The sequence below is a fragment of the Balaenoptera ricei genome, chromosome 19, assembly GCF_028023285.1.
Source record: "Balaenoptera ricei isolate mBalRic1 chromosome 19, mBalRic1.hap2, whole genome shotgun sequence".
Taxonomy (NCBI): Eukaryota; Metazoa; Chordata; class Mammalia; order Artiodactyla; family Balaenopteridae; genus Balaenoptera; species Balaenoptera ricei.
The window spans coordinates 8,072,244-8,099,109 of NC_082657.1; the positions used below are offsets into that span (position 1 = coordinate 8,072,244).

Sequence of the window (26,866 nt, forward strand, 5' to 3'; positions counted from 1 at the left end):
TGGATGAGTGGGGTAGCCGCAGGGGTTGGAGAGAAGGAAGGCATTGGAATCCTGGAAAGAAGAGACTCTGGGTCTTGGGGGAATGCATTTTGGGTGGGTCCTGGGCAAAGAAAGCTGTAGTCCTAGATAGAGACTAGGCTTGGAGTTGGTGAAATAGATTGGCTGTGGGTCACAGAAGAGGATCTTAGGGAGGACCTGACTCCTGAGCGGAGCCCTGGTTCCCCAAAAGACTGGGTCCTCTGAACACGGAAGATAGGGCAGATGGTTCACTGCACAAAGACACACAGCCAGGGGATGGGTTGGTGTAAAAGCCAGCCTCTCCCCTTCCCACATGTTGTCTTGATGTGGGGTTGAGTAAGCCTGGAGAAGGGGGGGGGGGGTGTCATCGAATTTTTACTAAGGTGTCATATAGATTAGAGGCAGCATTTGGAGAGGGTCGGGGAAGAAGAGGGGATGGGTTCCAAGAGGGAAATGGAAAAGTGTCTTCTCAGAGGAAGGGTCAGAGGGAGAAAAAAGAGAGACCAACTGTTACCAACCAGGGTTCTTGGCCTCCTTAATCAATAGAAATTGATCAGAGGTCAGATAAGAAATTCAGGCAAGGCTTTATTGGGGTCCCTGCTGCAGCAGGGGGGAGCGAGAACAGTTTCCCTTGAAGTGGGGTGAGCTAGTCCCTTTTATGGGGTGAGGGTAGGGGTGTGTCCAGGGGTCGGGCCGGAGGGGTGGCTTAGGTGTTTTGCACACCCCTTCGGTGTTGTGTGCAGGGGGCATGCATAGTACCCTGCTTTTGCTCCTGGTTCTTCAGAAGTGGCAGCTGGGCTTTTTGGTCTCTTAGTATCTTGTTGTCCAGAATTTGCCTCAACTGCACATGCACGCAGTTAGTCCCTTATAGTTTCTTTGTATTTTGTAGCTGGAGGAAATGTTTGTCCAGGTGCAAGCAAGGTAGCAAAGGGTCCCAGGTCCCAGCCTGTCTAACAGTCTAGAACAAGACACACAGCCTCGCCGGTTGAGAGAGAGAGACCCTTGGCCAAGGAGAGAGGACTGGAAACACGGATTCCTTGTTCTTACCTAGAAGTGTCTGAAGGTCTAGTCTTGGGAGGAATCCTGAGTTTTGAGACCGAAGGGCCCGGGGGCCTCAGGTCTGTGGAAGGGGAAGAAGGGCTGCTGGGACCACGGGCTCCTGTATCCCAAGTTAGAGAGAGATGGGGGCCTGGAGCTGGACGTTCTGAAGGCCAAGCTGCTGCTGATGGGGGCTGTCCCCATTCAGGAAAGATCGGGCACGAGCAGCCTGGGTCCCAGAGGAAGGAAGGAAGGAAGGAGGCAAAGGTAGAACGAGCAGTTAAATGGTTTTATTTTCTGGAGGCGGGGTGGGGGCTTCGGGGTGAGGTGGAGGGGCCGGGAGCCGGCTGGGAAGCCAAGGGGACGCGCGGCCCTCACTCCCGCTTCCGCAAGTGGATGTAGATGATGCCGCTGGCCAGGGCGAGGGGGAAGGCCACCCAGGCCAGGGCGAAGCAGTAACCGAAGCTGCCCCCTGATGGGCGCTCCGCCAGGATCTCCTCGGCGTGAATGGCGTAGATCAGCGCCCCGGTAAACACCGCCACGCCTGTGGGGGGATGGGAACCACGCGTCACGCAGGACCCGCACAAGAAGACTGCATTTCCCAACAACCCACGGGCCAAAGAAGCCGCGGAAGGGCGAGTGCGCAGCACCGCTGCCTGCTGGGAGTTGTGGTTCGCTCCCCCAGCGCCGTGCCTCGGGGCCACTGCAGACTGGCCTTGGGCAATTTAGTTAATTTTTTCGGGCCCCCCTTACTCATCCATTAAATGGGACGAAAATACCTACTCATTCATCCATCCATTCAAGGAATACTTTTGAGCACCTTTCTACAAGCCAAGCTCACAGATAGTGAATTAATAGAACAAGAGGGAACCTAGAAAGATAATGTTCCCCAAAACTGATGACTATGATTAACTTAGTCCTTTGCACCTGAATTCAAAAAACTGAAAAGTACGTAAAACTCCCTGAAGTGTCTGATACATAGTAGGTCCACAAGAAACAGCAGCTGGCTGACATTATAAGACCACTACTATTATGATTCAGAGTTTTCCCCTGGGGTATTAATTAGCTACCTATCCCTGCTGGCCCCCCTTCATCCCTGGGATCTAAATTATTTGTCCACACCCCCTTCCCCAGCCCTGGGTCCTTGAAGCCCTACGTGCCAGTTCCCCCATAACTCAGAGCTGCACACCACAAACCACCAAGTCACTGAAAACTACAACTCCCCTAAGTCCCTGGGGCAGAGAGGTAGCCAAGGGAGGAAGCTCAGGTGGTCTTTGGGTTGTTGAGAATTGTTTTCATTCATCAGATGTCCATTCTCAGCTCCCCCCACCCCACACACACACATCCTCACAGGCCTCCTCCCTTCCCTTCAATTCCCAGGGATCAGTGCTCACTGGTGCAAAGCTGGCAGAGGCCAGTGGCATAGAAGAGCCCTCCTCGCCGCATGGTGTAGAGCTGGAACATGAACAGGATGAAGGACAGACAGCAGAGGATGAGGGAAAGCACCATGAGAACCTGTACCGCCTTCAGCCAGCCTGCAATAGGAGACAGAGGTGGAAGTCACAGCAGGTCCGGAGTTCCAGCTCCACCTGCTTGCTCATCATTGCCCCCACCAGCCCTTCTTCCATTTAGAGACATACAACCTTAGGTACTTAGTAGTATCACTTATATCGACCTCAATTCCTGTAACTTTCCTAAATTCCCTTATCAGTTCTAGAAGCTGTTTGCAGATTCTTTAGGATTTTCTATATAAAGATGTTCACTGGGAATCAAGACATTTTTACTTCTTCCTTTCCCATCTTTATGCCTTTTATTTCTTTTTCTTGCCTTGTTGCTTTGGCTACCTCCAGTACAATGTTGTATAGAAGTAGTGAGAGCAGAAATTCTTACTTGCTCTTAGGCAAAAAGCATTTAATCTTTCACCTTGACTTCGAAATTTCTATGGATGCAGCTCCGCCCCTTTAGAACTCAGATGCACCTGGCCCCACTTCTTTAGAACCTTAGAAGGATTCAGCCTCACCTCTTTAGAAACTTAATGTGGTCCAACCCATTGGAACTTGGACAGATTGGTCCCAGCCACCCCTTCAGAACACCTGTCTCCTTAGAACTTTGGAAACATAATCCTATCGTCTCAGAATCTTGGGAGCTTTCCCCCCATTCTTTAAACCTATAGCATGTGGCCTCCACTCCTTCTGAATCATAGGGAGTGGGGCTTTTAGCCCATCCTCTTTAGAATATGAGCATACTTCCCCCTACCATCCAGATAGATGGGTCATCATACATCAGCTTCGGTCACTCAGCATGGGGACCCAGACCCGCCCACTCAAACCTTGGGGGGTTCCCAATCCTTGGTCCCGGGAGGAGACTTGGCGTTACCCCTCCCTTTTGCAGACCAGTTTCCAATGCCCCTCACCCCTCACCATTCTCGCTGACATTACTGCAGGCCCACGTTTTGTTGTCACTGTTCCATGTGCAGTCGTACCAGAGATTCAGGGACTCCTTCCCGGGGAGGGTCCACCAGGACTGGGATGGACAGAGGAAGAAGGACAAAGTTAGGGAGACTAGGAAGGGTTAGGAAAAGGGCAAGGTGCCATGGGAAAGCATGGATTTAGTAGGAAAGTGGGGCCGGGGGGAGGCACGTAGGGTGGAGGCAGAGCTCAGAAGGGTGAGGGCTAGGGAAAGGGGGCGGGGCCAGAGTGACTTTAGCGGAGGGGCGTGGCGGGAGTCTGCAGGAGAGGCTCCTACTCCCAGTAGGCTTACCTTGTCCAAAGTGGCCACGAAAAGCAGGATGAGGATGAGGATGTGAAGGGCAGAGACCACCAGCAAGAGGAGTGACATGGCTGCGTTGGAAGCCTGGGTGGGGACGTCAGGAGACCATCACGTCAAGAGGTTGGCACAGGGGCGGGGGACATGTCTGAATTCTGGTGGAGAAGGGGGCTGAGTCCAGACTCCCAGGTCTAATGGAAAAGGGGGCTAGGAGCCCCGGACTCCCAGTCTGAGGGAGGAGGAGGCTGGGGTCCAGACTCCTGGGTCTGAAGGAGGAGGGGGCTGGAGGCCCGGGGCCCGGACTCCTGAATTCCCCAGGGCCTGCAGGGGGCCAGGGATGGACTCTTGGGTCCAGAAATGAGTAGAACTAGCAATGTGGCCCCCATCTCCTCAGAGCCCTGTCCCTGGGCACATATGGGCCAGGTTATGAAAATTCACATTGCCGCCTGTTCAGATTCATCAGAATCTGGGGTCTACCCCCAGAAACAGGCATCCTTGAGTCACCCCACTCCTTTCCTGGGGTGGGGGGAGGAAGGGAGACCCGGTGAGTCATCTGGTCGGTGACTCATCTCGCCCCCTTGCCTCCCAAACACCAGGGAAACCCCAGCCCCTGGCTATGCCCATGAGGTCCCCACCCACCCTGCTGCCAGACTAGTGTCTACTGGACACCTTGTAGGGAAAGTGGACAAGATTCGTGATGGGAGTCGGGAGAGGCCTGAGAAGGAGCCAGCTTCCCATGACCCTTCAAGTGTCCAGAAAGGGTGGGAGAGGGGTGGGGGGAGGTGGCTGAAGGGTCCCCAGACTCTGCTTGTTCTCACGAAAAGCCCTGACCTCAGGGTCCTCGGGGGGAATGGACAGCCACAGGAAAAAAACGGCAGGAAGTTTTTGGGTGGGGAGACTGTTGGGAACCCTCAAACTTTGCCGGGCTCCACCCCTTCCCAAGTCTCCACCCCAAGTGCGAAGAGATCACTTCTTAAATTACAAGGATTTCCAAGCTTCTTCCAAGCTGGGGTCTCCTTTCCAAACTGCTGCACACCCAGGAAAAGAAGGAAATCCCAGTCTGAATAACGGATTGGAAACTTACCGAGCGCGGCGGAAAAAGTCAGAGCTGAGTCTGGTCCCTCGCTTGGGCCTCCGTGCCCCGCCCTTCTCCTCCCTCCTTCCACCCTGTCGAGGCCCCCGCCTCTCACCGCCTTTCTCCCTCCCTCCCTCCCTCTCCCCTCTTGCTCTCTCCTTCCTTCTCCCCTCCAATCCCGGAACTCTCTCTCTCTCCCCCTCCCTCCCTTTCTCCCTCTCTCCCTTTCTCTCTCCTTCTGCCTCTTGTCTCTCTCTGTCCTGTCCTCACTGTCTATACCTCCTTTCTCCTCTCTCTCCTCACTCTCCTGGTTTCTCTTTCTCTGCTCCTCTCAATATATACTGACCCTTTTATACACACCCTCACCACACCCAGCTGAGGTCTGCAGCCAGAGGGAGGGCCCAGGCACTCGGGTTCCTCATTCTCTGGGCCCCCACCCACTGCCCCCAGACAGGCATCTTCTGGGGCTCCCTCCTGCGGTTGAGATGATGCATCCTCGGAAGGAAGGGAACAGAGCTGGGGCCCTCAGGTGGGGCAAGCATCAGGGGTGGGAGGATTTAATTCTCAGGCCTCTGCTCTGGGACTGGTCCTGGGACTGATGTCTGCTTTCCTTGATGGGGCTTAGGAATGAATCCTCAGAGGGATGGGAGACTGGGGGACGAGGCCAGATTCCTGCAGCGTGGAGTGAGCTGAGGGCTGGTGGCGTTGGCACCAGGGTGGGGGTCAGGGGATGGGAAATAGGGAAGTGTGGAACTCTGGAGGGGGCAGGAGGTGGAAGTTAAGAACCCAGGGCTACCGTTTCCTGCCCGGGGGACCTTGACCAATTATTTCAACTCTCTGAGCCTCAGTTTCCTAATCTATGAGGTGGGTACAATACTACTCATAATACTGACAATATACTAATACTGATAATAACAATTCTGATACTTATTCTAAACGAATAAGGTAATACCAGTACACTAACACACCTAACATGTTTATTCCTTTCCTCATCATTCATTGGACATCTATTATGAACCAGGAGTTAATAATGAAGAAAACAGATGGGAGCCCTGCTGTTCTTATGGAGTTTCCCTTCTAGTTGAGGGAGAGGGACGATAGAGACAAAACATCAGTGAAGAAGATAGATTTCAGATAGTGATAAAGGCTTTGAAGGAAATAAAATAGAGTGACACTGCTAATGATGGGAGGCTACTTTAAAAGGGTGATCCGGCCAGGCCTCTCTGAGGAGGTGACATCTGAGCTGAGACTTGCAGACGGGAGTCATCTGAATGCGGGGCAGGGAGAGGACGCACAGGCCTTGAGAACAAGTTCAGGTTGTTTGAGAAGCAGACAGAAGGGCCAGTGTGGCCAGAACATAGGGAACGAGAGAGAGTGGTAGGAAGGGAAATCAAAGAGGGCCCTTGAAGCCTAGAGGAGGAGTTTGGATTTTATTCTAAGTGCAGTTGGAAACCACTAGAGGGTTTTAAACAGAAGTGCAGTACCAGGGACTTAATGTCAACTATTATTGTTATCATTGTTATTTAATTCTTGGGTTACTGAATTAGGGTGGGGGGTAATCACCACTATATACCTGGGTCTCTTGGCAGGGTTGGGTGCTTGGTGAAAAGCGAGGGACAGGGAACCAGATGTCTGGAATATGGAATTAAGAGCTGGAGAACTGAAATCCTGGGTCCCTACAAGGGAAGAGAACTGGACGATGGGATGTCTGGGTATCTGATTGGGCCAGAGCTAGAGGGAGGGAGAATGGCTGGTCATCTGGACTCCCTGAGTGGGTGAGGGAAGGGCAGTTCAGTGACTGGGTGGGTTCTCGGGGGACCTGGAAGCTGGGTATCACTATAGCACAGACTCTATAGAGATACGCTGGCTGGATTCAAATTGAAACTGCTTTACTCATTCGCTGTGATTTGGGGCAAGTTACTAATCTCTTTCTGCCGCAGTTTCTTTATCTGTAAAATCGAAATAATAATAGTAAATACATCACGGAGCAGTTCTTAGAGGAGTGCCCGGCACCAAGTAAGCACTGTTGTATGTGCTTGTCATACCAGACATTGGGGCCCTGAGTGGATCCAGTACTGGGAGACCCGAGATCAAGGTCTCTAGGATTTGGGGAAGGGGCAAAATCTTGGGTCCATTGGGTCCCAAGACTACAAAGTTGGGAGTACAAAATGAAGGTCCCTGGGGGTGGGGAATAAAGTAGCTCCAGTTTACATCTTTGAGAAGGACAAGAGACTGGAGGTCTGAAATCAGTTCCCCAGGTAAGTTAGAAAGCCTGGGTCACTGGGGGAAAAATGAGGGACTGGAGATCGTATGCTCTTCAAGGAGGCAAGGGGACTGGACCTGGGTCCTGGGAGGAGTCTGGGAACTAGGGTGTAGGGAGATGGAATTTGAGGGGGGGAGGTGGGGAACAGGAGGCTAGGACTCTGAATCAAGCTCCCAGAGTGGAATCAGCGCCAGAGTTGGGTATCCCGGGGATGTTCGGGGCAGGGGGTCCCCCATGCTAGGGCCCTATAGAAGGGGGAGAATCAGGGGACCCGAGGGCGGTGGGGGGATCTCCCCCTCCTGGGCCTCCAAAGCTACGAGCTGAGCGCCCGCGGGCCGCTTCCTCCCACAGGAAACCGCAGGCATCGGGCACACCCAGCCTGCAGGGAGCGGTGTCTACTGCCAGCCCGCTCGGTAGAGGCCCACGGGGGCAGCCGCCTGCCGTCAAGGGGGCAACAGCCTGCCGTCAACGGGGCGTGCCCTGCGGGGCTAGGGGCGCCGCCATGGGGGCGTGGCCGGAAAGCAGGGGCGACACGGAGCGCCCTAGGCCCCGCCCACTTCCGCCTCTCAGTGCGCGGACCTCTAAGGCGGCTGTGGGTTTTTGGCTGCTTCTCCGGAGGCCGTTGGCCGCACATGCGTAGTCAGCCGCTTCGAGGACCTGAGGCGGCGGTGAGCGCTCCTCCCCCCGTCACAATTCCCGGCATCGGCACCGCGTGCCTGCTGATGAATCCTCAAAATAACGTGGTCTTAATCAGCTTAAGACACGCATCTCTCACGCCCCGTCCCGAAGGACCTTGGCCCAGTTCCAAAGCCTTTCAGACGTTTCCCTCCCAGCCCTGCCTCCACAGGCTCTTTTAGCTACTGCCTCTCCCTCCTGGAAACACACAGCCCAGCCCTCACAACCCTGTGCTCCCCAGACAGACCATCTCGACTTCCCTCCCCAGGCTCTCTGAGCCTGAGTGCCTCCCGGTTAGTCGTCCCCCACCCCCTGCCACAAGTCTTGGGAATCCGCGCTCTTCCGGTGCCCTCCCACCAGACCCCTCCCGTGCTCTTCCAGCCACGCCCCTTTCAGCCCTCGAAGCCCCACCCCTCAAAAGGCTCTCAGCCCCGCCCTCTACAGGTATCCTTGCCCCTCCCCTCTCAAGGCGCCGAAGCCCCGGCCTGGACGGGTTTCTGACTCCCTGCCGAGGTTCGCCAGCCCCAACCCTCTCCGGCCCCGGCAGCTCTGCCCTCCCCTGAAGCCCCGCCCCTCAGGCCCACCCAGTCCCTCTCCTCAGAGGCCTTTTCAGTCCCGCCCTTCATAGTCCTCTACAGCTCCGCCCCTCGCAAGGGCTACAGTCCCGCCCTCACAGGCCCTCCCAATCCTGCCCCTCACAAGGCCTACAGTCCCGCCCCCACAGGTCCCGCCCCTGGCAGGACCCCAAAGCCACGCCCATCGCAGCCCTCTAGCCCCGCCCCTCGCAGGGCTCCCCTAACTCATCTGCTCATAGCACCCGAGCTCCCCGCAGGTCTCCTCGTGGCCTCCTCGGCCTCTCCTCCCCATTCTCCCCTCACACGGCTTTCTTCGGTGGCCTTGGCCCCTCCCCGGCTGCTGTCCTCAGGCCTCATTGGCCCCTCATCTCCCCAGTAACCAGACCACAACAGTGAGCTTGGAGCATCCAGGACATGTCAGGCACTCCAGCCCAGCAGGTAGGGACCGGGCCTCGCTCCCCTCAGCCGACGGAGTTGGGGAGATTTCCCCCTCCTCTGTGCCCCCTCCCCAAACAGCCCCGCCTCGGAGATACCGAGAGCCTAGAAGACACCCCGCCAGAGTCAGAGCCGCGACGCAAGACAGAGAATGTGAGAGGTGGGAGGTCGGGAGGGGCATGGGAAGAGACCCTAGAGGTGTCCCACTCCAACCCACTGGAGGAACTGAGACTCAAAGAAAGGCCAGAGCTAGTTCTGGGGTCACTCTCTTCCAATTCCTAGTCCCTCGCTATTCATCGCCCGCCCTCCTCCTAGCTCTCTCCTGCTCGCCGTCTGAAGGGGTGCTGTGCCACCCCTACAGGAGCCCCACCCTCTTTGGCCAAGATGCCTTTGGGACTCTCTGCTGGGAGCAGTCGTTCCGAGGATGGAAGCGAGGCCTTCCTGGAGGGAATGGGTAATTCATACATTCTTTATTTCATTCATTCTTTTCCCGGTTTTCCCATGTTTCAGGTCCTGTGCAGCAGGGCGCTGGGGACAGGGAGGGCCTTCAGGAGCGCCCTCTAGTGGGGAAACGCACATGCTCCGGAATGGAGGTGGAGCCGGGCAGATGGGCGGGCCAAGCCTGGGGAGTGGAATGGCCGGGAAGACTTAGTGCAGAAGTTTGAGCGGGGCCCAGAACTTCTCTCGGGAATTACCAACAGGAGAAGGACGGGAAGAGTGTTTCCGCAGAGAGAACAGCATATGACTAGAGCAAGGTTTCTCAGTCTCCACACTGTTGACCCTTGGGGTCAGATGTCAGATCATTCCTTGCTATCGGGGGGACTGTCCTGTGTGTTGGAGGATGCTCAGTGCATCCCTGGCCTCTCCCCACCTCATGTCAGGAGCACCCCCCAACCTGCCCCCGCACCATGACGATCAAAAATGTCTTTAGACATGGCCATATGTCTTTAAGGGGGCACAATTGCTCCTGATTGAGAACCACTGGGCCGTGAGAGATGGGGAGCTAGTGGACGAGACCGGAGAGGTGGGTAGGGTCGGGTTTGTGGGCCCTTGAACACCAGGGTGAAGAGCTGGGACTTTGTCCTGGAGATGCTGGAGCGCCAGGGAGGCCTGTGACAGCTCTAGGTGTAGAAAGACTATCTGGAGCTGTGAGGGGAGGCCAGGAGGTTAGGGAGGAGGCTGGGGTGATGGGGTGATGGTCCAGAAGGGGGAGGATGAGGCCTGAGCCAAGGGGATGGGCTGAGAGTGAGGAGGCGGGAGGTGGGGCTGAGGAAGGCTGGGCAGTGGGCTGAATGGGAGGGAGGGAACAGGAATGGTGCCCCGGGGGGTCTTGGCCCCTGTCCTCAGCTTTCCTGAGTTCCAGGTCCTGTGTTTCTGGTCCCTGAGGACTGTGAGGCCCCCCAGGAGTGCCCTCTAGTGGGGAAACATGTGTGCCCAAACTCCGGCTAGGAGTGGGTTTAGGGGGAAAATGCGGAGGTCGGCTTGGGGTACAGGAAGTATGAAGGGACGAGGAAGCTTGAGGGATACAGGAACCGAGGTGCAACCATAGAGTGGTGTTGGGAACTGGGTCTGCAGTTCAGTTGCAGTTTGTGAGACCCTCAGGGAGCCAGAATTCCTAGGTCCTGGGGAGGGAGGGGCTGGAACCTGGATTCCTCTGGAGTCCCTCCCTGGCCTGGTCCCACCTCAGTGGATTGGGAGCTGAGCAGACTGCAGCGGCAATGCAAAGTGATGGAGGGTGAAAGGCGAGCCTACAGCAAGGAAGTCCGCCAGCGCATCAACAAGCAACTGTGAGCCAAGCGCCTGGGTCCCTGGAGCTGGGGAGGGGGCTGTTGAGGAGGTGGGTGCTGGCCTTCTCCTGGGGCTGACGGGGGAGGGAAGGCCCAGTGTGTCTGGACTTTAGTGAGGCCGAGCTCTGCCCCTTTCTGGCTTCCCCTCCACTTCCCTGCCTGGGCAGTGAGGAGATCCAGCGCCTGGAGGGGGTGCGGGACAAACTGCAGGTCCAGATCAGCATTGCCCAGAGCCAGGTCAAGCGGCTGCGGGACAGCAAGAGGCTGGAAAACATGGGTCACCTGCTCAAGTGCCAGGTCCAGGCGCAGGCTGAGGTCACGGAGCTGCAGGAGCAGACCAGAGCCCTGGACAGGCAGGTGGGTTCTGAGACCAGACTTGGTGGATCTTACTTAGGCGCATGTGTCATGACCTCTTTGAGCCTTACCTTCCTCATCTGAAAAATGGGGTTATTGAAAGCATCTCCCTGGGGGAGTTGTGTTCAGGCTCCGGCAGGAATATGAGTATTTAGTGCTTAGCACAGCCCCACACCTTCAAAAAAGGTGGTTAAGGGGGAAAGATTCACCTTCTGGAGTCAGTGAAACCTGCATTAGAATCCTGGTCCTGGCACATCAGCGCTGTGTGACCATGGGCAAGTCTTCACCTCTCTGGGCCATAGTTTCTTCGTCTGCAAAAAGAGGATGTGGGTAATTCAGCAGAGTCTAGACAGATTTTTTTTTTTCCTGGCCGTGCCATGTGGCATGCGGGACCTTAGTTCCCTGACCAGGGATCGAACCCGTGCCCCCTGCAGTGGAAGCATGGAGTCCTAACCCCTGGACCGCTAGGGAATTCCCTAGACAGATTTTTCATCCTATTTGCTTCAAGACCTTGTTATTTGGCCGTTGATACAAGGTGACTTTTCTAGGCCAGTGTTCTTTTTTTTTTTTTTTTATAAGCCTACATCATTTATTTTTTTTTTTTTTAACTTTTGGGTTTATTTATTTATTTATTTATTTATTTATCTATTTATTTATGGCTGTGTTGGGTCTTCGTTTCTGTGAGGGGGCTTTCTCTAGTTGCGGCAAGTGGGGGCCACTCTTCATCACGGTGCGTGGGCCTCTCATTATCGCGGCCTCTCTTGTTGCAGAGCACAGGCTCCAGACGCGCAGGCTCAGTAATTGTGGCTCACGGGCCTAGTTGCTCCGCGGCATATGGGATCTTCCCAGACCAGGGCTCGAACCTGTGTCCCCTGCATTGGCAGGCAGATTCTCAACCACTGCGCCACCAGGGAAGCCCTAGGCCAGTGTTCTTTTCAGTTTTTAGGACCACGACTCCTTGTGACACAGTTCATAAACACACAGATACAGTCCTTTTTGCCACTTCAAGTGACATATTCACAAGTTCCAGGGATTTGGATGTGGACATCTGGGCAGGAGGGTGAGGGGCATTTTTCTGTCTACTACATGTTCTATAGTTTTATTACATTTGACTTTAAGTCAGTCCATTTGTTCAGCTCTCAATATCACCCTGAGCTGCCTTTTGGAAGGTGAATTCTGTCTGATTTACACACCTCAAAATTTAGGCTGTTTCATGGTAGTACAGTGGCTTAGTACGTCTTGGCTGCTGGAGCTGGCTTTCCTTAGTCTTTCATGGGAACTCACCAGAGACAGGTCCAACCGGGATGATCTTATTATCTTGGCTCCATGGATTCCTTTGCCCTAAGAAACTTGATTATGGAGAATTGTAGGTCAGGTGGGTCCTCTGAATAGAGCTCTGTAAAGTTCCACATGAGCTCAAGAAAGGATGTAGTTGTCTGGTGATAGTCATTCATTCAACAAATATTTGTTGAGTGCCTACTAAGTGCCAGGTGCTGTTCTAGGTGTTGAAGACACAGTAGTGAACAAAACAGACAGGAGTCTGCTCTCATGTAGTTTACATCTACTGGGGAGATAGACAATAAGCCAAATAAAAGCCAAAGAAAGGGACTTCCCTGGTGGCGCAGTGTTTAAGAATCCACCTACCAATGCAGGGGACATGGGTTCAAGCCCTGGTCTGGGAAGATCCCACATGCCGCGGAGCAACTAAGTCCATGCACCATGACTACTGAGCCCGCATGCTGCAACTACTGAAGCCCGCACGCTAGAGCCCGTGCTCTGCAGCAAGAAGAGCCACTGCAATGAGAAGCCCATGCACCGCAACGAAGAGTAGCCCCCACTCACTACAACTAGAGAAAGCCTGCGCGCAGCAACAAAGACCCAACGCAGCCAAAAAAAAACCCCCAAAAAACCCCCCAAAAAACTGAAGAAAGAATTTGTTCCAAAGAAATCACCCAGAATCTTGCACAGAGAGACAAAAAGATGAGACACCTGGAAGGGTGGTCAAGACAATTGCAGATCTAGTGAGAAGGTTTAACAGTTGTCTAATAAAAGTTTCAGAAGAACAGAAAGAGAATGGGACAGAGGTAATGTGTGACAGGATAATATCTGAGAACTTTCCAGAACCAATGAAAGAATGAATCCACAGATTCAAGGATGCCTTAGAGTCCAAAACAGGATGAATAAAAAAGCCACGCTTATACAGGACATACAGAAATTTCCAAAATATACAAGCAGCCAGGAAATTTTTAAAAGGCATTACTTTCAAAGGAGCCACAGTTAGACTGACAACTGATTGCTCAAAAGAAACATTGGAAATCAGATTGTAAGTGCCACTGTAACTTCAACATACTAAGAGACAAAGCTGTCAACTTAGAATTCTATGCCCAGTGAAAATATCATCGAAGAATGAGAAAGCAGAATACACATTTTCTGGCAAAGAAAAATGTAGAGTTAGCCAAACTATATGTGTTGAAGGATCAACTTTTAAAACTTCCCATCTGTTACTGACTGATACTTTTGTAAGGCTTGTGTCTTGGGTGACTTGCCACATGAATTCAACAGCACCCAAGAAGAGTTTCTAAATGCTTAGTCTCATTTTCTGAACCTATCACATCGGAGACTGATGACTGACAGACCTTGGACTTGTACCAGTTCATAGCAAAAATCTATGTAGATATAAAAATGTTTTGATAAAATTCAGCATCCATTCATGTTGAAAACTCTTAGAAAGCCAGGCATAAAAGGAAATTCCCCAAGTTTGATAAAGGGCAACTAAAAAACATCTACAGCAAACATCATATTTGATAACGAAACATGGAAAAAAATTCTCCTTGAGATCAGTAACAATATAAGGATGTCAGCTAGCACAGCTTCTATTTAACGTGGTACTGGAGGCCCTATCCAGCGCAGTATTGCCAGGAAAAGAAAAAACAAACAAACAATTTAAAGATTGGAAAGGAAAAAATGAAATTGTCAGTATTTGTAGATGATATATTTGTGTACATAAACAATCGAAAAGAGCCTAAAGCTAACTTACTCTTAACAAGGTATTTTAACAATGTGGCTGGATACAAAATTAATATTTCCCTGTGTTAGCAATAACTATTAGAAAATAGAAGAAGAAAAGACAAATTTATAATAGCCAAAAGACGTACCTAGGAAGAAATCTAACAAAAGTGTGCAAGACCTCGATAGAGTAAATTGTAAAAGTTTATTGAGGGGTATTAAAGAAGAATTTAATAAATGTAGAAGTATACCATATTCATGGATTGGAAGAGTTAGTGTTGTAAAATGTCAGATCTCCAAATTGATTTATAGAATTAATGTAATCCCTACAAAACACTAAAAGTTTTTATTTTTAATGGATGGAATTGACAAAGAGAGTCTAAGGTTTATAGAGAAGTGCAATGAACAAGATGACTAAAATTTACTTAAAAGAAGAACAATGTGGAAGGATTTGCTCTATCGGTTATCAAGATTTATTATAAAGGTCTTATGGGACTTCCCTGGCGGTCCAGTGGTTAAGACTCCATGCTCCCAATGCAGGGGGCACGGGTTTGATCCCTGGTTGGGCAACTAAGATCCCACATGCAGCACGATGCGACATAAATAAATAAATCTCTTATAATTGATGCAGGGCTAATCAAGTGGGATAATGGGACAGAATAGGGAGACTGGAATGAGACCTATGCATATGTGGACACTTGATATTTGACCTCAAGAAATGGGAAAAGGAGCATTCTAATAATGGTGCTGTGAAAATTGGATATCCATACTGTAAGATGAAACCAGACACTTAGCTCTCACTGTCCCCAAAACTAATTCCAGATGGATCAAAGGTCTAAATGTGGGAAAGTGCAGAACATTTCTTAAGTTACAGAAGTCTCTACTTTTAAAGGAAAAGATTGATACATTCCATGACTTTAAAAATAGTAACTCCTGTTCATCAAAATAACCATAAAGAGTGTGCAAACTAAGTCACAGAACTGAAGGTTACTTGTAAGACATAGCTGATGAAGAACCTAGCGTCAAGGACATATAAGGATCGCTTACAAATCATTAAAGAGTGAGCTCAATTTAAAAACAGTCAAAGGAGGACTTCCCTGGTGGCGCAGTGGTTAAGAATCCTCCTACCAATGCAGGGGACACGGGTTTGAGCCCTGGTCCAGGTAGATCCCACATGCTGCGGAGCAACTAAGCCCGCGTGCCACAGCTACTGAAGCCCACCCACCTAGAGCCTGTGCTCCGCAACAAAGAGTAGCCCCCGCTCACGACAACTAGAGAAAGTGCAGCAACAAAGACCCAACGCAGCCAAAAATAAATTAATTAATTAAAATAATAAAAATTAAAAAAATAAAAACAGTCGAAGGACTTGAGTGGGCACATCACCAAATAAGAAATTCAGATGTCCAATGAATGTAAGAATTATCACTCATCGGTATTCAGAGAAAGGCAAATGAAAGCCATAAGGAGATATCATTACACACTCACCAGCTTTTCAAAAATTAGTGTCCAAAAATACCAAGTGCTGGGGAAAGAAGGAACAGTGGGAACTCTTATGAAGTGGTGGTTGCTAAGACCCCACCAGTTGGTGGGAGTCTAAATTGTCATGCGTATCCTGAAAAGTTTTTTTCCCCCATTATCTATTAAATTTGAAGAGAGACATACCCTGCGATCTGGGGTTGCATCCACTCTGCATGGATGGTCACCAGAAGCAGTCTTGGGCTCTACCTGACCATCACACTCACAGGATCCAATAGGCTGTCGCTTGGCAGCAGGTTCACTTAACGCTGTAGGAGGAAAGAGGGCAAGAAACAACAGCATCCAGTACATCTTCCTTGAGCGTCCAGGGGCTGCTTCTCAGCATCTTCAGTTGGATGGTACTGTATGGGTGGGTGTTGCCCGCCCTGGCCTAGCGAAGTTTTATATACAACATGAGCCACCTCTTGTAACAGATCATCAGGGCGGCTTCCAAGACCCCACCAGGAACGTATTCCATTGTAAGAAACACCCCACAGAGAAACCAGTTTTCTATTCAGTCCTGCTCATGTAGGCCTTTGGGGTCTCTGAGTCCACTCACAATCCTCCCAGTTTGATATAGTTCACCAATCAGGGGCCATTTTTGTCATCAGCATTGTTGCCTGGGAACACAGCTGGCCTTCCGTATTTACATTAGCCCAGTATGTTTCCATGGAAACGGTGTTAGAAGGAAGTAAACCAAAGTCATTTCCCAGGAGAAAATGGTTTACATTTGTCAGTAACCCATCCTCCCACCCAACAATTCCACTTCTCAGTCTATACCCTGGAACCAGGACTCATGAAAACAATGTTGATAGATGCATGATTCATATCATCTAGCTCCAGATTGGAAATAACCCAAATGTTCATCAATATTTGAATGAATAAATAAATTGTAGTATATTCTCTTTTAAAAAAATATTTATTTATTTATTTATTTATTTTCGCTGAGCCGGGTCTTAGTTGTGGCATGCAGGATCTTTTTTTAGTTGTGGCATGCGGACTTCTTAGCTGCAGCATTCAGACTCTTAGTCGTGGCATGCAGACTCTTAGTTGCGGCATGCATGCGGGATCTAGTTCCCTCACCAGGGATCGAACCTGGCCCCCCGCATTAGGAGCCCGGAGTCCTACCCACTGGACCACCGTGGAAGTCCCATGTAGTATATTCTTATAATGACATAGTATACAACAATAAAAAGTTACAATTAAATGTTTGTGGATGAATCTCACAAACATTTGAAGGAAGCAAGGCATAAAATATACAGACAGCATTATTTCATTTACATAAAATTCAAAACCAGGCCAAGCCAAACTTTTGTTTAGGGGGTTTATACCTGGGTGATAAAACTATAAAGAGTTTCACTTAAGGAAGTATGGCAAACAGATTAACGACTCCCCGAAGATGTCCATGTCATCATCTCTGGAACCCGTGACTATGTTAGTTTACAAGGCAAGAGACTTTGCAGATGTGATTGCAGATTTTGAGTTGGGTAGGTTATCCTGGATTATCTGAATGGGCCCAATTTACTCACAAGGTCCTTATAAGAGAGAGACAGGAAGGTCAGAGTCAGAGGAGACGATGTGATTATGGAGAGAGGAGATGTAACAACAGAAGCAGAGGTTGGAGTGGCCATAAGCCAAGGAATCCAACCTCTAGAAACTGGAAAAGGCGAGGAATGAATTCTCCCCTGGAGCCTCCAGGAAAAATACAGCCCAGCTGACACCTTGATTTTTAACCCGGTAAGACTGACTTCCGACTTCTGATCTCCAGAACTGTAAGATAATAAATTTGTTTTGTTTTAAGGCAGTAAATTTGTGGTATTTTGTTACAGCAGCAGTGGAAACTAACACAGGAGAGTGGTACCTCTGTGGAGGGGAAGATGGTAGTGATTAGACTGCAGTGCTGTCAGTATTCTAGTTCTTGACCTGGGCGGTGGTTCAAGGATGTTCACTTTTAAAATATATAGTAAACTGTACATATGTGATCTATGCAGTTTTCTGTGCACAATAACATTTTTTAAGGAAGAAAAGATGTTACCCATCATAGACGTAAATGTAAAACCTAAAACCATAAAACTTCTAGAAAGTGTAGGAGAAAATCTTTGTGAGCTTGGGTTAGGCAAAGATTTCTTAGATGCAACACCAAAAGCATGATCCATAAAAGGAAAAATTGATAAATTGGATTTCATAAAAATTTAAAACTTCTCCTCCTTAAAACGTTCTGTTCAGAGAATGAAAAGACAAGTCCTACATGGGGAGAAAATATTTGCAAAGCCTGTACCTGACAAAGAACTTATATCCAGAATATATTAAGTAGTTTTAAACTCAATAAGAAAACAGACGACCTAATAGGAAAAATGGGCGAAAAGACTTGAACACACACTTCACCAAATATATATAAGGTGGAAGCAAGCATGTAGAAATATTAGTCATTAGGGGAATGCATATTAAAATCACAAGCTACTTCTACACACTTATTAGAATGGCTAAAATTTAAAAGACTGACCTTACCAACTGTTGGTGAGGATGTGGAGAAACTGGAACTTTCACACCCTGCTGGTGGGAATGTAAATGGGACAACCACTTTGGAAAATAGTTTGGCAGTTTCTAAAGAACTAAATGTCCACCTACCGTATGATTCAGCCATTTCCACTCCTAAGTATTTACCCTAGGGAAAAGAAAGCACATGTTCCTACAGCAAATTGTATATGAATGTTCATAACAGTTTTATTTGTAAAATTCAAAACAGAAACAACCCAAATGTCCACCAACAGGTGAATGGATAAACAAATTGTGGTACATCCATACAGTGGAATACTACTCAGCAATCAAAAGGAATGGGCTAGGGCTTCCCTGGTGGTGCAGTGGTTAAGAATCCGCCTGCCAGGGCAGGGGACACGGGTTTGAGCCCTGGTCCGGGAAGATCCCACATGCTGCGGAGCAACTAAGCCCGTGCACCACGACTACTGGGCCTGCATTCTAGAGCCCATGAGCCACAACTACTGAGCCCACGTGCCACAACTACTGAAGCCTGCGCGCCTAGAGCGCGTGCTCCGCAACAAGAGAAACCACCTCAATGAGAAGCCCGCGCACCGCAACGAAGAGCAGCCCCGGCTCGCCACAACTAGAGAAAGCCCGTGTGCAGCAACGAAGACCCAACGCAGCCAAAAATAAATAAATTAAATAAATTAAAAAAAAAAAGGAATGGGCTATTGATATACCCAACGACTTGGATGAATCTCAAAATAATTGTTATGAGTGAAAGAAGCCAAACCCCTCCCCTCAAAAATAGAGTATATACTATGTGATCCCATTAATCTAAAACTCTAGAAAATGCGAACTGGTCTAACTGGGTTACGGCATGGGAGTGGGGGGCTGCAGGAAGGAAGTGGCAGGGGGAATGACAAAGAGGAAACTTTGGGGGTGATTGGTATGTTCACTCCTTCGATTATGTCAAACTTACCAAATTGTCTGCTTTAAATATGTGCAGTTTTATTGTGTGTCATTTATACCTCAACAAAGCTGAGAAAAAAATTTCCTACCTCACATCATCTGAAAACAACAAGTCTAGTTAGATTAGGGACTTAAATGTAAAGAGCGAAATTTGAATACTTTTAAAAATTGAAGGAGAGTGTTTTCTAATCTTGGGAAGAATTTCTTGAACTACCTATGTTATTGACTCGGATCCTTGGCCTCTTATTTTTCCCCCAACACTGCACAAGCTTTTTCAGTGGCCACGTATTGGAATCTTTATTTTTTATTTATTTATTCATTTTTTAAAATGCATATTATCTGTTTGTTTTTTTTTTGTTTAAGCCGTGCCATGAGGCTTGCGGGATCTTAGTTCCCTGACCAAAGATTGAACCCAGGCCACGGCAGTGAAAGTACCGAGTCCTAACCACTGGACCGCCAGGGAATTCTCAAGACTGGACCCTTTAATCAATAGAAATTGATAAGAGGCCAGACCAGGAATTCAGGCAAGGATTTGCTGGGATGAGGGAGCGAAAACAAGTAACAGGTTCCCTTGCTTGCTCCCCGAAGGGTGGGGTGAACTGGTTCCTTAAATGGGGTGAAGGTAGGGTGAATGGGTAGGTTGGAGGCGAAGCTTAGGCGGTCTGCACCCCGCCTTGGTGGTGCTGTGTGCGGGGATCATGAGCAGTACCCTGCTTTTGCTCCCAGCACCTCAGAAGTGGCAGTTGGTTTGTGGCCATTTTTTGTCTTATTGTTCATAATTGCCCCACTGACTGCACACGCATGCAGTTATTTTTAGTCTCTTATAGTTTCTTTGTATTCTGTTGCTGGAGGAGATGTTTGTCCAGGTAAAAGTACAAGCACTCCGGTAAAGGGTCCCAGGTCCCAGCCTATGTCACCTAAACTTTCTTTGTTCCTGGAGCCCTTAATTTCTTAGTAAATTTTTTAGCCCCCAAAGAAACATTTAACAGGGGTGTGCTGGGAAACCAGCAATTAGCAGGGGAAAGCACCCTGATTTGTAGCATTTTCTTTTCTTTTTTTAAAATTTTATATTAGAGTATATTTGATTTACAATGAGCATTTTCTGATTTTCATAACGTCAATGTTCTCATCTAGGCTGAGGTGAACATACCCTATCATGACCGCCAGTGAGTCACACCCTTATAGAATCCCCTCCCCTTCAGTGGCAGCAGAACTCGTGACAGCAGAATTTGGCACAGGTGATGGGTTGTCCCTCCCTTGATGAGGTTATGCTATTTATTTATTTATATATTTTTGGCTGTGTTGGGTCTTCGTTGCTGCACATGGGCTTTCTCTAGTTGCGGCGAGCGGGGGCTACTCTTTGTTGTGGTGCGCGGGCTTCTCATTACAGTGACTTCTCTTGTTGCGGAGCACGGGCTCTAGGCGCGCAGGCTTCAGTAGTTGTGGCGCGCAGGCTCAGTAGTTGTGGCTCACGGGCTCTAGAGCGCAGGCTCAGTAGTTGTGGCACATGGGCTTAGTTGCTCCATGGCATGTGGGATCTTCCTGGACCAGGGCTCGAACCCGTGTCCCCTGCACTGGCAGGCAGATTCTTAACCACTGTGCCACCAGGGAAGCCCGGTTATGGTATTTAATACTGCACCATGGTAGACTGAAGAAGCTGCCATGCTGTGGAGAGGGCCATATGACAGGGAACTTCTGGGGGCTCCTAGGAGCTGAGGGCCTCAGTCCTGCAACCACAAGGAACTGAATTCTGCCATCAACCACGTGGTGAGTCCTGGATGAGACCGTGGCCCTGGTGACCCCTTGATTGCAGCTTTGTGAGTCCTGAGCAGAGGATCCAGCTGAGCTGTGTCACATTCCTGACCCACAGAAACTTCAAGATAATAAATGGGTGTTGTTTTAAGCCACAAGGTTTGTGGTACAGTCGGCCCTCCATATCTACGGGTTCTGTATATGTGGATTCAACAAACCAAGGATGGAAAATATTAAAAAAAAAAAAGAAATTCCAGAAATTTCCAAAAGGTAAAACTTGAATTTTTGGGGCCAGCAACTATTTACATAGCACTTACACTGTATTTACAACTACTTACATAATATTTACATTTTATTAGGTATTATAAGTAATCTAGCCATGACTTAAAGTATACAGGAGGTTGTGTGTAGGTTATATGCAAATACTATGCCATTTTATATAAGGGACTTGAGCATCTTTGGATTTTGGTATCTGACGGGAGTCCTGGAACTAATCCCCTGTGGATACTGAAGGGTGACTGTAATTTTTCTGCAGAAATGGAAAACTAATATATAGTCAATTTCAAACTACCAACAATTTAACTCATGTAATTCCTGAAAATGTAACAATCAGCTCTCAAGAGCTGTCCAAGGGGGCCCCAGTACTGCACTGCTAACAGCTCTATTATAGCAGTTTGGACCAAACAACCCAATAAATGTTTGCATCCTAACAACCTAGAAACCATTTGAAAAAATAATATACATAAATTGAAAAAAATTGTGTTTCGTTCTTAAAAACCACAATTACCTGTGGCACGTTTGTGCCTATTGGCCACTTTGCAACTTTTCAGATCTTGGAGTCAGAGTGGACTCACCACTCTCATTCCACACTGATTTCTGCACAGTACTTGCTTTTTTTTTTAATTGAAAATTTTACTGGGGTAATTGTAGGTTCACCTGTGGTTTGAAGAAATACAGAGAGAGTCCTTGTACGCTTTGCTCAGTTTCCCCCAATGGTACCATTTTGGGGTTTTTGATTTTTATCACAGCAACTGCTACAAACTCAGTTTCAGAAAGATGTGACGTTGGACTTCCCTAGTGGTTCAGTGGGTAAGACTCCGCACTCCCAACGCAGGGGGGCTGGGTTCGATCCCCAGTCGGGGAACTAGATCCCACACGCATGCTGCAACTAAGAGTCCGCATCTCGCAACTAAAAACATGCCACAGCGAAGATCCCACGTGCTGAAACTGACCCGGGGCAGCCTAAATAAATAAATATTAAAAAAAAAAAAAGAAAGATGTGACATTGGACTTCCCTGGTGGTCCAGAGGTTATAACTCTGTGCTTCCACTGCAGGGGGCACTGGTTCAATCCTTGGTCGGGGAACTAAAATCCTGTATGCTATGTGGCGTGGTTAAAAAAAACACAAAAAACCAAAACAACAACAACAACAAAAAAGAAAGATGGGACGTCATCAAAAGGCATGTAACACCGTCTCACGTTGAACCTGGGAACTACCTTGAGCTCCAGGTTCATGTGGTGTCTGACCAATGTCAACGTGTCTCCCTCAAATTTTAAAATATCCCCGTGGTTGCCCCTTTGAGTTTGCTGCAATGCTCTGGGGTGCCTTGGTGCATGTATTCGTTTCCTTGGGTGGCTTATACTACAGAAATTTATTGTCACACAGTTCTGGAGGCCAGAAGTCCAAAATCATGATGTCGGCAGGGTAGGTTCCTTTTAAGGGCTGTGAGAATCTGTTCTGTGCATCTTGCCTAGCTTCTGGTGGTTTGCTGGCAATCTTTGGCATTCCTTTGTGTGTAGAAGCATCACTCCAATCTCTGCCTTCATCTTTTTTTTCTTTTAAAAAATTTTATAATACAATTTTAAAGGTTATACTCAATTTACAGTTATTACAAAATATTGGCTATATCCCCCGTGTTGTACAATACATCTTTATAGCCTATTTCACACCCAATAGTTTGTACCTCCCACTTCCCACCCCTATATTGCCTCTCCCCCTGCACTGGTAACCACTGGTTTGTTCTCTATGTCTGTGAGTCTGCTTATTTTTGTTATTTTCACTAGTTTGTTGTATTTTGTTTGTTTGTTTGTTGTATTTTTAAGATTCCACATCTGCCTTCATCTTCATCTGGCATTCTCCCTGCTGGCATGTCTGTGTGTGCAAATTTCCCCTTTTTTATAAAGACGCCAGTGGTGTAGGATTAGGGCCCAACCCAATGACCTCATTTTAACTTGATTACTTCTGTGAAAACCCTGTCTCCAAATAAGGTCACGTTCTGAGGTTCTGGGGATTAGCACTTCAACATACGGATTTACAGGCGACTGAATTCAACCCGTAGTGGTGCACAAATTGGGAAACACAGTATCAAGCAATTCATTTATTCATTTAGTCTGCATGTTTTGTTGCATGCCAACTCTGCGTCAAGCACAGAAAAGATAAAAATCTGCCCTCATGGAGTTTCCAGTCTAGTTGGGAAGACAGCATACCCCAAACAAGTCAAGATGAATACGGGAATGAGAAGGGCAGGTTGGAAGTTGGTTTCAGGCATCAGGGCTCCTCCTCCCCTCCTCTTAGTATTGACCAGGATTCTTGGCCTTCCCCAGTCAATAGAAATTGATTAGAGGCCAGACAAGAAATTCAGGCAGGCCTTTACTGGGGCCCCTGCTGCAGCAGCAGGGAGCGAAAACAAGTAACAGGTTCCCTTGCTGGCTCCCAGAGTTGGGGTGAGCTGGTTCCTTATATGGGGTGATGGTAGGGGTGTGTCCATAGGTTGGGCCAGAGGGGTGGCTTAGATGTTTTGCCCAGCCCTCTGGTGGTGTACTGCAGGGGGCACGCATAGTACCTTGCTTTTGCTCCCGACCCCCTGTTTTTGCTCCTGACTCTTCAGAAGTGGCAGCTGGGTTTTTTGGTCTTTTCGTACATTCTTGTCCAGAATTTTCCCTAACTGCACGTGCATGCAGTTATTTTTAGTCCCTTATAGTTCCTTTGTATTTTGTTGCCTGAGGAGACGTTTGTCCAGGGGCAGGCACTGCAGCAAAGGGTCCCAGGTCCCAGCCTGTCTCACTCTCAGGCTCCTGTCTCCACTTTGTCTACTGTGTGTGGGGTCCCATCCATCCAGATCACATATTTCTCCCAAAATACCAGGAAAGGACTCAGGCTGACTCAGCTTGGATCACACGTCCATCTCTAAATGGATTGTTTGGAGCTGGGTCATGTGGCCGGCAGGGCGGCGTGTTATGGTTGGAAGTCAGATCCACATGGAAGGTTGGGTACTGACCTCAGAAGAGGGGTACAGCAGATGGCTGGGGCCACAAGGACCACAGAGATCAACCACGCTCAGTCACTCATCCTCCCACTCATCTCCCTCGTTCCCTCAATCTCTCCCACATTCAGTCAACAAATAGGCACCATGTTCTCTCTTCCAGATCCAGGAATGGGAGAGCCGGATCTTTGCCCACGGTAAGGATGTCAAGGCCCCGGGATGCATCCTGGATCAGAAGGTCAAGAGCCAGCGAAGGATCAAGATCCTTGAAGACCAGTTGGACAGGGTGAGGGTCAGCCTCTTGGCTGTCTCCAGACCTGAACTCTTGGGGGAAGAACTGAGCATGGGAGTCAAGTTTCAGAAACGGTGGACCAGATTCCTGGATGCAGAGTGGCCTAAAATAGCGGGTTCCCCAAGTGGGGTTAGGAGACAAGATCCTGGAGGGATGGAGGGTCCCCCAGGAAAGGAGACTGATGCTTGGGTCTTGGGGGGGTGGCGATGCTCTCAGAGTCCCCAGATTGGGAATGGACCCCCTACCTGACAAGTGCCCCCTTCTCGGCTGAGAGTGGAAGAGGGAGGCAGGCCAGGCCTCAGACAGACTCTTGATATCCTCTCCCGCCCCAACCCCTGACCCCCATCCCAGGTCACCTGTCGCTTTGACATCCAGCTGGTTCGGAATGCAACCTTGCGGGAGGAGCTGGATCTCCTGCAGATCGAGAGGAACCGCTATCTGAATGTGGACCGCAAGCTGCAGAAGGTCAGTGGCCCTGAAGCCCAGGACCCCTTGGCCCAGCTGGAGTGGAGGGGAGGTTACAAGAGTCACCCTACTTTCTCCAACACTCGGGCCTCAAGTATGGAATCACCCGGAGCCATATGTTTACTTTAGTCCGGAGGGAATGGAGACCTGAGAATGTTCCGGGCTGCCCCCAGCAAAGAAAGCAGCCTCATTGAGATTTGCAGAAAGCAGAGATGTCACTTTGAGTGTTGTCACCCAGGGCAACCAAGGCGCAGGCAGGACCATTTACATTCCATGGGTTTCTCAATGACCTTTGAAGTCCTTTGAAGAATCCTCCCTCCCTCCTTCCACCCCCCTTCCTTCCTGTATTCTCTCCCTCTCTCTTTCTTTAAGTTTTACTTTGAAATAATTTCAAATTTGCAGAAAAGGTGCAGGAATAATACAAAGAACTATATATCCTTCACCAAGATTGATAACTTGCCAAATTTACTCTCTCTCTGTCTGTCTCTGTGTGTGTGTAATTAGTTTTACTGAAAATAATTTATTATCACAACTGACAAACTATTTGAGAGTACGATGCAGACATTATGGTCCTAAGAACTTCAGTGTGTATTTCCTAAGCACAAGACAATTTTCTTATATAAACAAAGTGCCCTTACCCAAGGGCACTGAATATTGTTACAATTCTAAGCAGTCCATATTTAAAGTTCATGATTGTTCCAACAATGTCCTTTATAGCTAATTTAATTATCCTGCTCCAGGCTCTGGGCCAGGATCCCACATTGCATTTGGTTGTCCTGGCCTCATTCATCTGGAACAGTCCCTCGGCCCTTCTTTTTTATTTTTTATTTTTTTTGGCCGCATTGGGTCTTTGTTGTAGCATGCAGGCTTCTCATTGTGGTGGCTTCTCTTGTTGTGGACCACGGGCTCTAAGCACGCAGGCTTCAGTAGTTGCGGCGCATGGGCTCAGTAGTTGTGGCTTGCTGGCTTAGTTGCTCCGCGACATGTGGGATCTTCCCGGACCAGAGATCGAACCCATGTTCCCTGCATTGGCAGGCGGATTCTTAACCACTGCGCCACTAGGGAAGTCCCCCTCGGCCCTTCTTTGTCTCCATGACTTTGACATTTTGGAAGCATCCAGGCCAGTTGTGCTGTGCGACGTCCCTCAGTGTGGATTTATCTGATATTTCTCCATGATTAGATTCAAGTTGTGCATTTTTGGTGGAATATCACAGAGGTGGTATTGTGTTATTTGCGGGCATTATATCAGTAGGCACATAATGTAAGTTTGTCCCATAACTAGTGACGTTGATCTTGATTGCTTGGTCAGCCAGGTTTCTCCAATACAGGGTTTTCCTCTTTGTAATGACTGAGTCCAGGGAGGTTCTTTGAGACTATGTAAATATCCTGTTCCCTGATACATTTTCACGCAATTGTTCTAGCATCCCTTAATGATTGTTGCCTGAATAATTATTATTGTAATGGCTACCAAATGGTGATTCTTCTCTCTCATTTCTTCTTCATTTATAAGATGGCATTTTACTTAAGGAAGAACTTCTTAAGTATATTTAGGGGTTATCAGTAAGCATTCATGTATTCTTACTTTATTCTGTGGGTTATAATCCATAGTGCTCATTATAATGTTCAGATTGTCCCAGATTTGGCTGGTAGGAGACCCCTCAAGCTGGCTCCTCTGTCCTTTGGACAAGCCCATCTTTTTTTTTTTTTTTTTGAACACTTCCTTACTTTCTGGCACAGGAAGATAGTCCAGATTTTCTTGTACTTGATCAGCCTTAACTGTCAAGTTAGCATTTCTCCATGGAGTCCTGATTCTTCCTAGTGGGGAGTCCTGCTTCTTCTTCTCTTGGTGCTGAGAAACCAAATTACAGGCACTAGGAGTCCTCACTGCTACTGGGGTGTCCCTGCCTTGAGGCCCTTTCTCTGGAGAGAGCTAGGAAACACACGCACATATTTTAAAATTGTGAGTTCATGTCGGTGCCTCTCATTCCAATCCATCACCACTGGGTTACTCCTGAACCTTCCCTATTTTATCTTTCTCTTCCCCACAGTGGGAACCTTGGCTCCCAACAGCGTTTATATACGTACTCACTTGTTCAAGCCTACAAAACACATAAGAGAGGTTCAGAATTACTATAGC

The 26,866-nt window shown here is 48.7% G+C and overlaps 2 protein-coding genes across 8 annotated transcripts in view; one reads left to right on the plus strand and one right to left on the minus strand.

Moving 5' to 3' along the window:
* Positions 1 to 1,324: 1,324 nt before the first annotated feature.
* EMP3 (epithelial membrane protein 3) lies at positions 1,325 to 5,000 on the minus strand. 4 transcript variants are annotated; one of them, XM_059904208.1, is made up of 5 exons: positions 4,907 to 5,000; positions 3,817 to 3,909; positions 3,477 to 3,579; positions 2,451 to 2,591; positions 1,325 to 1,600 (listed from the first exon to the last, which is right to left on the minus strand). In XM_059904208.1, the coding sequence occupies exons 2-5, from the start codon at positions 3,892 to 3,894 to the stop codon at positions 1,431 to 1,433; spliced, it is 492 nt and encodes a 163-aa protein (XP_059760191.1). In that variant the 5' UTR covers positions 3,895 to 3,909; positions 4,907 to 5,000; the 3' UTR covers positions 1,325 to 1,430. The 4 variants fall into 4 exon arrangements, with proteins under 4 accessions (XP_059760191.1, XP_059760192.1, XP_059760193.1 ...); XM_059904209.1 differs by having other exon boundaries at positions 3,817 to 3,977; positions 4,907 to 4,998; XM_059904210.1 differs by lacking the exon at positions 4,907 to 5,000 and adding an exon at positions 4,805 to 4,868.
* A 3,322-nt stretch (positions 5,001 to 8,322) lies between these two features.
* The window catches only part of ODAD1 (outer dynein arm docking complex subunit 1), a 29,342-nt gene continuing 10,798 nt past the window's right edge, over positions 8,323 to 26,866 (plus strand). Inside the window, exons 1-7 of one of the 4 annotated variants that reach the window (XM_059903881.1) lie at positions 8,323 to 8,348; positions 8,787 to 8,848; positions 9,161 to 9,299; positions 10,533 to 10,632; positions 10,800 to 10,989; positions 24,136 to 24,258; positions 24,616 to 24,729. In XM_059903881.1, the coding sequence (XP_059759864.1) occupies positions 8,825 to 8,848; positions 9,161 to 9,299; positions 10,533 to 10,632; positions 10,800 to 10,989; positions 24,136 to 24,258; positions 24,616 to 24,729 (690 nt within the window). In that variant the 5' untranslated portion in view covers positions 8,323 to 8,348; positions 8,787 to 8,824. Of the gene's footprint in view, positions 8,349 to 8,626; positions 8,849 to 9,160; positions 9,300 to 10,532; positions 10,633 to 10,799; positions 10,990 to 24,135; positions 24,259 to 24,615; positions 24,730 to 26,866 lie in introns of those variants that run through there. The other 3 variants (XM_059903880.1, XM_059903882.1, XM_059903883.1) reach the window with 3 other exon arrangements.